The 11,650-nt window shown below is 46.8% G+C and overlaps 1 protein-coding gene across 1 annotated transcript in view; it reads right to left on the reverse strand.

Moving 5' to 3' along the window:
- Positions 1 to 3,378: 3,378 nt before the first annotated feature.
- The window catches only part of T265_10620 (hypothetical protein), a gene marked incomplete at both ends in the record, with an annotated part of 25,348 nt that continues 17,076 nt past the window's right edge, over positions 3,379 to 11,650 (reverse strand). The window contains 2 exons of the mRNA XM_009177042.1: positions 3,379 to 3,537; positions 10,028 to 10,203. Coding sequence (XP_009175306.1) covers positions 3,379 to 3,537; positions 10,028 to 10,203 — 335 coding nt within the window. The remainder of the gene's footprint in view (positions 3,538 to 10,027; positions 10,204 to 11,650) is intronic.

Below are 11,650 nucleotides of genomic sequence, written 5' to 3' on the forward strand. Positions count from 1 at the left end.
TACAGTTATCCGTAATGCGATGGCAACATGCTTGGTCGGTTAGTGAGTCTAAATACACAGGGCGATTGGTGCTGAGGACAACATTACATGCACCGGGGGTATACGCGCTGTACGCCGATACGACCGCCTGGATCGGAGACCGAGTGAAAAGCTCCTCATTTCTGAACCCTTGATTGTGTGAGAAGGAACAAATCTGGTTAGAAGACAAACGCAGAGAGAATGAAAAGCCAGAAAACGTTGACAACACTCACAAAGGCGCGATAAAAGACGTTACTAGGCGATTATTGATTAAGAACAGCTAGGTATGCACACAAACACACACACGGTAGATTCAAGTGGAATTCGGCTTTCAGCACACAGGGCAGAGAAACCGTTCTCGTATAGCGGGAAAGATAGAGATGCATGCGCGGAATGTGCTTGATGGCTGGAGAGTATTTCACTATTAGGTTACGATCAAGAATGCCTTCGACACAAGGTCGGACTCACAAGCAATCCAGCATACATATGGAAGCTATGGAGCAATGCTAATCTAGGATCTGCACGTTTGGTATTTGTAATCGTGAGAAAAAAACTTTTTCAGATAGAAGCAGTTTGGCCTACCATACAAATTGTATTAACCAGCTTTTAGCACCCAACATCCTCATTCCTAACCTGTTGAAGACAGTGAACTCGGAAACAGTGAGTGAAGAACAGTTAGCCCAACACCAACGACGTGTCAGAGTACCTAGAGTGAGACAGTTTGGGCTCTTATTCGATTACAGTTATCCGTAATGCGATGGCAACATCCTTGGTCGGTTAGTGAGTCTAAATCTACAGGGCGATTGGTGCTGCGGACAACATTACATGCACTGAGGGTATACGCGCCGATACGAGTGCCTGGATCAGAGACCGAGTGGAAGGCTCCTCAGTTCTCAACGCTTCATTGTGTGAGGTTAGAAAACAAACGCAGAGAGAATGAAAAGTCAGAAAACGTTGACAACACCCACAAAGGCGCGATAGAAGACGTTACTAGGCGATTATTGATTAAGAACAGCTAGGTATGCACACAAACACACACACGGTAGATTCAAGTGGAATTCGGCTTTCAGCACACAGGGCAGAGAAACCGTTCTCGTATAGCGGGAAAGATAGAGATGCATGCGCGGAATGTGCTTGATGGCTGGAGAGTATTTCACTATTAGGTTACGATCAAGAATGCCTTCGACACAAGGTCGGACTCACAAGCAATCCAGCATACATATGGAAGCTATGGAGCAATGCTAATCTAGGATCATAATTTATGGTTTGTCAGTTATAGCTACTCTCGAGTAACGGAGTTCTAGGAAGAAGCTGTCTTTGATCAATTCTTCGAAACATATGTGACGTGTGAGACCGTTCAGGAGAAGAGACTATTCCTGGCCGACATTCTTAGATAACCTCTCCAGAGTGGGACAGCTTTATTCTGCCAGTTTCTTGCACTTACCTCAATCTCCTATATGGATTCAAATTTCGCTTATTGACAGTACCGGGTCTTGAACAGCTAACGTTCGATATGCACGTTGATTCGACCCAACCACGGACGTCACATGTAACTCAACACATAACAGACCGACTTGAACATACTGAAGCTTTGATTACATAAGGAGTCAGGCATGCGCGGAATGTGCTTGATGGCTGGAGACCATTCCAATATTAGGTTAAGATCAAGACTGCCTTCCACAAAAGGTCGGACTCACAAGCAATACAGCATACATATGGAAGTTATGAAGCAATGCTAATCTAGGATCATACTTTGATCATAATTTATGGTTTGTCAGTATGGCTACACTCGAGTAAGGGAGTTCTTGGAAGATGCCGTCTTTAGTGAATTCTTCGAAGCATGTGAGACGTGTGAGACTACTCTTTCGGAAGAGATCATTTAAGAGAAGTGACTATTCCTGACCGACATTTTCAGATGACGTCTCCAGAGCGAGACAGCTATATTCTGCCAGCTATTTGCACATACCTCAGTCTCCTACAGGGCGAGACGGCCCAAGTGGTTAGAGCGCGAATTTATCAACCGGGACGTCCGTGGTTCGAACCCGACCTCTGCCTCTCGACTTCCCCTCTCTAGGCTTGGGCAAACTGGTAGTATCCCAGCCCACGTGCAACCTTCGAGTGGCATGGCAGTTAGGCACCGGAAAGGTGCTACAGCTGAACGTCTTTTTACATGGATTCAAATTTCGCTTAAATTTGACCGTACCGGGCAGTGAACAGCTGACATTCGACAAGCACGTTGACTCGACCCAATCGACACACGCCTGATATGTTTTGTCATGGACGTCAACACATAACAGACTGACTTGGACATAACGAAGCTTTGATTATATAAATAGGAGTCAGGGAAGGAGTCACGAGGGTTGGAATACTGCCAGGTTGCCCAAGCCTAGACAGGGGAAGTCGAGAGGCAGATGTCGGGTTCGAACCACGGACCATCCGGTCAGTAAATTCGCGCTCTAACCACTTGGTCCATCTGGGCCCCTGCTTTGATTATATTGGTTTGGTCTACTCGATGACACATTATATCTGTTTTGGGATAGGTAATATGCCACCGACACTAATTTTGTGTGGGAACGAGGATGAAAGATCTTATCGTTCGAGACTTCGGTGAGCTAGATGTGTGGCGAATCCGTGAGCTACATCTGTCGTATGTGTCGAGTATTGTGCGTAAAACCCTGGCCTGGAGGAGGTACCCTAAGGTTNCTACCAGGATGGGTACCATGTGAAGTGAAGCATCGATGTTGAACACTGATGTCATGCTGTCGATGATGATGATGATGATGATGACCATGTGATCCCCACTGCGTCTGGTTGGGGACACTGCAGGATATGGATGCCAACCGATGTCAGTAGTGTTCTTGTCAGTTTCTTTCCAAATTGCCTGAATGAGTGTCTGGAGGTGTAGGCACCTCGGAATGATTGTGTTAAGCTAGCACTAAGTCCGTCCCCCATCCACCTTTATACTTTTCTTTACAATAAGGCTTTCAAATAAGTCATGGTTGTACGGCAATGAAGCCTCGGTGTTGAATACTGATGTCATGCTGTCGATGATGACTCCAGGGTGAACTCCGGAAGAGAGAAGACACGCGTTGATGACAGAACTGGAAGCCCAGATCTCCGACCAAGTGTCCATTAGCTGTGAGAAGGGCATGTAATGAGCACCCTAGTGCGGCCTGCGTCCCTTTGAATAATGATCCATTCGATGCAACCGTTGTACATCATGCGGTGTTCAGGTACACATAACGATGTAGCACAGTATCCACGGTAGTTCAACTGGAATACCCAAAAGCGGGAGACCATGACATGGTACTAACCCCGATGTTCATGTTCTCGACAGCACTATGCTGTCCGGTTTCACATTTATAAATCTCCTAGATGAAAAAAAACCCCACAAATGTCATAAAAGAACTCACCGTCGCACGGAGTAACCGCAAAGGCTGCAATCATGCCAGCCGTAAAGCCAGAACCGAAGGACCAGTAGAACACCGCCTCCACGCTACCGGGAGCTCGTCTTGGGCCCTAGAAGGAAAGAGACAATTATTCACCTTCAGCACCACTGCCATCTGCGAATGAGTGTATTTCACAATTGTTTAACTTTGGCGCTTGAATAAAGATCATTACAAAAATTAGGTGACGAAGAAGTAAGGACAACCACAGCACTGCAAGGCTCCAAAACCATTCTTTGGCGTCAGCATCCTCTTTTGTGGATTATCAAGGGACAGTCACATGTGAATACAGCTCACGCGACTGATGTTGAGGCGAAAAAAAACGATTGACATCCGATCTACCACTCTGCCGGAACTGGTCAATTTGGACGGCCGGGCATCAGACAAACACCCTGATTGAGAGCCTCGAACACCGGTGCTCTATCGTAACACAACCACGTTAGGGAGTTACATTCAGCATCGATTCTGTCTAAACAGTGGCGCAACAATTCTGGTGAAAGAAAGAAAGCGCTCAGCTTCAGCACTCTTCTGGTGCCTAGTTGCCATGCCACCCGAAGGAAACACGAGGGCTGGGATACTGCCAGGTTGCCCAAGCCTAGACAGGGGAATTCGAGAGGCGGAGGTCGGATTCGAACCACGGACCCTCCAGTCAATAAATTCGCGCTCTAACCACTTGGGTTATCTCACCCACACAAAAGAAATGGTCGTAAGAGTTAAGTCTCGCCACTAGTGCATACAATCGGCGGTGCCGAGATGTGAACACCCAGAATCCCATATGGGACAAAAGCCTGCAATTACCAAGTATCCCGCCATTGCATGCTGAACGCGCCTAATCACCATGTTTCAACGGACTAACACGTTCACGCTTGAGTAGCCCGAAGTCTCGGACAACAACTCAGTAGGTGATTTGGTTGTGTCAATCGATTAACCAGCTTGTCAGTGTCACAGTCCGTTAGTCAATTCCGTTCAATTACTCAACAGTTGGAATTTGGTTCCACATCATGCGCACTTGAGCAGACTACGTTCTGCGCTAGTACGATTTTTTGTATAGTCCACATCAGGGGAGAAATCACACGACTTGGGTTCCGCTTTATTTATTGTTGTAAAAGAAAGACCCGATCGAAAATAACGGGAAGGGAGACGTTTGGCGATCAGTACGGTTCCGAGGCAAAAACATGTGCACTGAGTAACCTCTGAGTTTAGAGACATCTATACATCGAAACAGTTATTTGATTCGGCTCACCAAAGGCACCCCTAAGACACCAACCATTCACAAATAGTTTACAAGGTTGACAGGACGATAGATGAAACTTTGTTGATTAAAACTCGTAAATAACTGGCGTTCGAAAGAGTCCTCGAGGGATTTTACGTTGGTCATGGCGGATGCTTCCAGGTATTTTTTGACGACACAGGGATGGCTGATACTTGCTGATTCCAATCGCAACCGCCATTACGAGTGCGCTTTTGGACAATTCGGCCGGCTTGATTTGGTGGTTCGCACATGCACTGATCACGTGCTTAGCTTCTCCAGAAAGGTAAACTGTAGGCTATTCTCTGGAATAGTACCGGAGTCTTGCGACCCCTATGCTTCGCGGAGTACTCGCAAACAAAGAAAGAGATAAGCGGTGAAGAGTCATGGAGTGGAAGTCTTTCCTTCAAGTTTGTACTGAGTAGAGTGGAGGACTAATAGTCAAGCGGCCATTGATTTCACTGTATTAAACGTTCTCTGAAGAGAAGGTTGTTGGGCAGCGTTTGACCGTTTCGAAAACCCTATCGTTTATAAACAGCACTTCAGGTAAATAGGTTTCTTGATGATCGAAATGCTGTTTCTGAGCGCTCCTTCATGAGGTCCCAGGTTTGAGCGTACAAACATCAGTAGAAGTCATTTCTCCTCGAAAGCTCTTATAATTCACCTTAGTTCTGAATCAAGGGCACTATCAGTTTAAATCTTGCAAGTCCTGTTCGATAGACATCCAACAAAGTATCGCTCCCACTTCATATGGACGAGGTGATGGGAATACGAGTTTTGACCAGATCAATTTTCTTACAGTATGACCCTCCCAAAAGGGTTCAGCCACATCTTCTAGGTAAAGCGACGTCAAGAAAGTGGAATCAGCTATTGGACTCACCCTCCACGATGAAGCTGGACACAGAACGTACCGAGGATTTCATCAACCAAGTTAAAAGATTCAAACAACATCAACATGCCGATCGCTTGGCTCAAAACGAACTAATACTCACTCTGTTTCAATAATAGGAAAAGTCAGCTAAAGGGTGGCCACTAACTACATCGTTTTATCGGCATCCGGTGTCATTGAATAAAAGCTGGGAATTGAATGGCACCCTAAAGGTAAGCTTTTCAGATCGTCTATGCGGGTGCGCAAAATAGTCCAAATAAATGAAGTCACATGTCACAAATACGATGGGTCGCTGGAAAATGATGCAAGGCCTATGGAACACATCAGTTCAGTGTGTCCGGAGGCCAGCCGTCCCTAATAACCGAACATCACACCATTTGCAAGGATGTGTCACGTGCAGGATACGATCAAACGATGGCGTGCTCTGATTGGTCAGAATGCCAGCCAATCCGGATAGAGCATCTCTGAACCGAAGCTTCTCGCCCCCTCACGGAGATTCTAGCACGACCTTGTGGGACACTGTGACTACGGTATAAATACAGCTGTAATAAATTTCCTTTGTCTCCATAAAGGGCTATGTAGAGCTACCGTGCCTTTTGATATACTGTGGTGGGCGGAGCAGGAAGCCAAGGGACCGGTACAGAGTTGCACTACCGTTCGGCAAGACACAACACAGTGCGCCCTCGACGGCTGAAGCCTGGAAATTCGAGGAATCACTATCATGGCTATTGTTCCGGCAATGACGTTCAACCGCTCACATTAGTCCGAAACTAGGGTGACGGTTGGTGTTCGGTCCAAGATCACGAGGATGGATTTCCGTTTGTGTGATAGACTGTTCGAGGACAAGTGATTTTCGGCCTTTCGCCCGTCCTGTAACCACAATGCAGCGTGGAACTCGTCTTGTGCGAATAAAATGACATCTCACATGATGCGGTCGACGATGTGATACCAATAGAGTTGTCACATGACATATGAGGCTTGTAATAGATGAAATGCATTCTGATCAACGGGCCAAACTCTGCTCTGATTCGAGGCGATACTATCTGCCAAAAAGTGGATGTATATGCTATAATACATATGAAGATGAGCCTGGTGAAACTTAAAGTTGAGCGGAGATCGCGGTTACGCTCAAGCAATTATCGCTACTGTACTGCTATCGGTGAAAATACCACACGAACTTACCACATTCTTTAACGCACAGGTATATTCTACCTTCAAGAGAGGCTACTATTGGATCCTACCAAAGAAACACCTCTGGCCTCGGATCTGTAGTGACTTGATGAACGATCGTGCAACTCTGTATCGGCCCTTGGCTTCCTGCTCCGCCCACTATGGTATATCAAAAGGCACAGTAGCTCTACGCAGCCCTTTATGGAGACCAAGGAAAATTATTACAATTGCATTTATAGGGTAGCCACAGAGTGTTCCACAAGGTCGTGCTAGAATCTCCGTGAGGGGGGCGAGAAGCGTTGAGTCATGGATGCCCGATCCGGATTGGCTGGCATTCTGACCAATCAGGGTATGCCTTCGTTTGGTCCGCGTGCTGCACGTGACATATCCTTCTAAATGATGTGATGTTCGGTTAGTAGGTACGGCTGGCCTCCGGACAGGATCAGAGATCAACTTCTCTCACCAGCAACGGCTACCTTGGATGACCGGGAACGTTTGCATTTTTCTGAATGCAGCCTGTCTCATATACATTTCTGGGAAGTTGCAATTGAGATTCGTCCCCTAGGTGAAACCCATTTACGCTCAAAAGCTGAGATGCGCGATACGGCTGTTTCATCCTCACTGGCACTCATCGGCAGACTGCATCTCGCGAAACTCCGGGGAGTCTCGAATCAAAAGCGATAACTGGGTTCGAAAGACTACCATACCATTAAGTAAGCAGAAGTGCACAGCAAACCTCAATTGTTGACGTCGGTAGTGTCAACCTGTGCACAGGGCTCTTAGTGACCGAGGTAGTTCAAGGTCGAAATCCGCAAGCCAGACGATGGTCAGTTGAATAGTGTGACTGGTTTGTGATTGACCCTTGCGTGACCATTTGCTTGATTCTGATTGGCGATGCCAAAAACATGGGCGTCAAGGCAAGACAAGACAGAGTAGGCCGAGCAGGTGAAGCACGCATGCGGACGGCTACACATTAGCAGTAACAAACGCGCGCACACACACACATGGCTACCAGTGTAGCGGTGATACTACTGATGGACGTGGCATGCGAGTGGTATGTTTCCTCGTAAATCCGCTTTGCGTCTCTTGAAAAGTGGGATCTATTACGGAATTTGTGAAGTCGCTTTGTAGCGTTTGCTCACATTTGAACAACAGTCAGTGAATATCCAGAAAAGTTCAGGAAGGCGCGTTCAAGCAGAAGATGGATATTCAGTTTCTGTAAACAAGATGCATATGAGAGTTTCGCTTCCCTGTCCACTAGTCTGTAACTGTTCAGTTGGCATTTTCTAATAACTCCGCAGCGAAGGCCTTCTTCCGTTCATCAGTAGTGCGTGCAACGGCCAGTGGCAAAGCGAATGGCGGGTACGAAGGACTCGACGGGGTATAACAGGTGGAGATCAATAAGCACATGGACAGAGTAGGCAAACCAATGCGGAGATTATCGGGCTGTCAAGTTATGTTCAGTGTTGAGACAGTCGGAAAATCAAGATATTGGAAGAAATAGTTGGACCACCTTATCCTCACAAAGATCTCTTCAGGTTTCTCGAATTCAATTGTTATCGCTTGTCTATCCGGAGAGATCAGCCTTTGGTGAAGATCAGTCCTGGTCGGGCTTCTGAACTGGTCTCTCTGCAGAGGAATAACTATACTGTCGATTGCTCTCAATTACTCTCAACGGAGGTGCAGCGAAAAATGAACCCAACTCACGCCCCGTATTGGTCTGGGATTGTCCCTGGGAATTCCATTAAAAATTTGGAAAGTGTCATCGTATAGCTGTGGTACCCTTTCGGTGCCCAAAGGAAGCACGAGGGCCGGAATACATCCAGGTTGCCCAATCCTACACAGAGCAAGTCGAGGGGCAGAGGTCGGACTCGAACCAAGGACATTCCGGTCAGAAAATTCGCGCTCTAAACACTGAGCCATTCTGTCAGCTATGAACGAGCAACCCTGATGCTGTCTGCAAAGAAACGAATCAAATTTGATTCGTCGAGCCATGTATTCTGAAAGAAACAGAGAGCTGACTTCGTCCTGTAAGTGAAGCCAATCTATGCTGAAAAGCCGAGAAGCACTGTACAGCTGTTTCATCCTTGTTGAAAATCATCAGCAGTGCGCATCTCACGAAACTCCGAAGAGTCTCGAACCTGCGACCTCCCGGCTAGTAGTTTGAACACTTATCCGTTCGGCCACGAGTGGCTGATCAGCAGTATGATTAACTCGCACTTAGACAGGATATAGCGCCGCTCATCCTTCAATCACGGGATCCACATCACACGGTCACACGTGTTGACTGGCTCCTCGGCAACGACTTCTCAGATAGAAGTTTCACTCATCGGGTGAAGTTTATTCTTCCACCTACTTACTTATAGATAGCTACCACCAAGAGAGCTGACTGTTGAAACTGAACGGTAGTGCAACTCTGTATCGGTTCCTTGGCTTCCTGCTCCGCCCACTATGGTGTATCAAAAGCACGGTAGCTCCAGACAGCCCTTTATGGGAACAAAAGGAGAATCATTACATCTGTATTTATAGGGTAGTCAAGGTGTGTTCCACAAGGTCGTGCTAGAATCACCGTGAGGGGGCGAGAAGCGTCGAATCAAAGATGCTCCATCCGGATTGGCTGGCATTCTGACCAATCAGAGCATGCCTTCGTTTGGTCCGTGTCCTGCACGTGACACATCCGTCCAAACGATGTGATGTTCGATTATTAGGAACGGCTGACCTCCGAACACTGACAGACCGCCAGGTCGCATAAGCCAAGATGAATCGAAAAATCGAACCATTAGCCTTTCGCTTGCACCTCAACTAATGAGACAGCTCGAACTCCATGGTCGTTGAATCGCCCGTAGATGTTGACTATTACGGGCTTAGAAGGAAAATTGGGCCTTGGTTTGTTCAATGGACGATGTATGCTGACACAAACTTCGGATAAGTGGGTGAAGAATGCCCCCCCAAAGTAATCTTCCCCAGTGGAAGTTGTGAACAGGGTACCTCTCCCTCTCAACAAGGACCGTTCGTGAGAGCATGGTCACAGTGTATCCAGTGTGAGCTGCAGGGAAATATCGAAGTTTTAGTCCCGGTCCAATAGGATGAAGCTTCGGTCTGATGATGCCTTACATATCGTGTAAATATGTCAGAGTTGTCAACCCAAGAAATCAAAAACTCACCAGGCAAAAGTGACCTGAAGAAAACCGGATGGTCAAAGGAGGTCATAGAAAGAGGAAAGGTCTGGCATAAGCGAAACATTGGCATACTTACCAACGCGTTGAAATTGGCAAACAAGGGGAAATAAATCATGGAGAAGGAGACGTCACGAAGGAATGTGGCGGCCATACCCCGGTAAAGACCGAAAATTCCTCGCTCACGAACCAGTTGGAGGGCAAGTTGGGTGGCTGATGTGCGGCGCACGGAAACTAGTCCATTCGCCTCCAGACCTGTGATACAAAAGCAAAAAGAGGTAAAATGTGATTACGGTTGAACCGATGACTGCTGAGTGTCCACCAGGAGGGGCTCTGTTGTACAGCTAACGGCTTATCCCAATCAAAAAAAAACTTTTATGAAAAACTGGACTTACTTCTTTTAGTCTTGAACGCAAAAGGCATAAACGACTGAGTGTTGACTTACCATTGAAAGGAAGAAGGCCTTCGCTGCGGAGTTATTTATTAGGAAATGCCAACTGAACAGTTACAGGCTATTGGACAGGGAAGTAAAACTCTCAGTTGCATCTTATTTACAAAAACTGAATATCCATCTTCTCCTGAACTTTTCTGGATATTCATTAACTGTTGTTCAAACCCAAGCACACGCTACACAGCGACTCCACAAATTCCGCAATAGATCTCCCTTTTCAAGCGACGCAAAGCGAATTTACAAGAAAAAAACATACTACTCGCATGCCTCCCCCATCAGTAGCAACACCGTTACACCATAAATGTGAAACGGACATTCCCAGATGACCCAACAACAAGGTCGGATATGCAATATGGAACAAGTTGCTACGTTGCCGGAAAAAACTCGACATGTAACGAGAAAAGATTTTGGACGAGTCTGTCCTTCTTAATCCGCGAAGTTAAGGAGGTAAGTGTTCCCTGAAAATCTACAGTAAGCAGATACCATGATAGATCGATCCATCGGAACTCCGTATAGGGCCTGTTGCACAACCACGTGAAGGGTGGGAGAGAGCCAGAGGCGGTCAAACAATGACTTGGCAGCGAAATGTGAAGGCCATTACCGGCAAAATCATCTGCGCTGATCATTGCCGTCTTCCTGGATGGGGACCCCGAGACGATCCACGTTGTCAGACATGGCCCAGTCGCGCCCTCAATGGCGCTCATGCATCCAAGCTATTGCCTTCAATGCATAGCTCCCTTCCCAATTCCCCCACTTGACAGCCCACTAACAATGCTGGATTTATGCACCAATTTATCAGCTCCCGTCTCCAATGCCTGTTGGCAGTTTGCTACCCATTTGCGAATGAAAGTTCACGTCAGGTCATCACAGTGATAATCAAAAAGTACATGTGATGATACAGCTTCAGTTCGATTGCCCGGTTCACCGCTGATTATTGGTGAAATCAGCCCCAAATGCATCAGACCAAAAAAGCCGGAACTGCACTTTTATCCTGAAAACATTTGCAATTCGTGCTGACTATCGTTCATTAAAACCCACGGAAAGGATGGAAATAAACAGGGAGTAACGAGGCAGTGAACTATGTACTTGTAAATACGGTCCAACGGTTCACTATGCACCGCGTCAACACGGATAACTGCGTGAAACTTAAAAAAAAATAGTTCAGGTGAACTCATCATCATCATCACCAAAGACAGCAACATCAGTGTTGGCACTGATGCTTCACTGCCGCACAACCATAAGGTTCGTCTA

Source organism: Opisthorchis viverrini (assembly GCF_000715545.1).
Source record: "Opisthorchis viverrini unplaced genomic scaffold opera_v5_390, whole genome shotgun sequence".
In the NCBI taxonomy this organism is placed as follows: Eukaryota; Metazoa; Platyhelminthes; class Trematoda; order Opisthorchiida; family Opisthorchiidae; genus Opisthorchis; species Opisthorchis viverrini.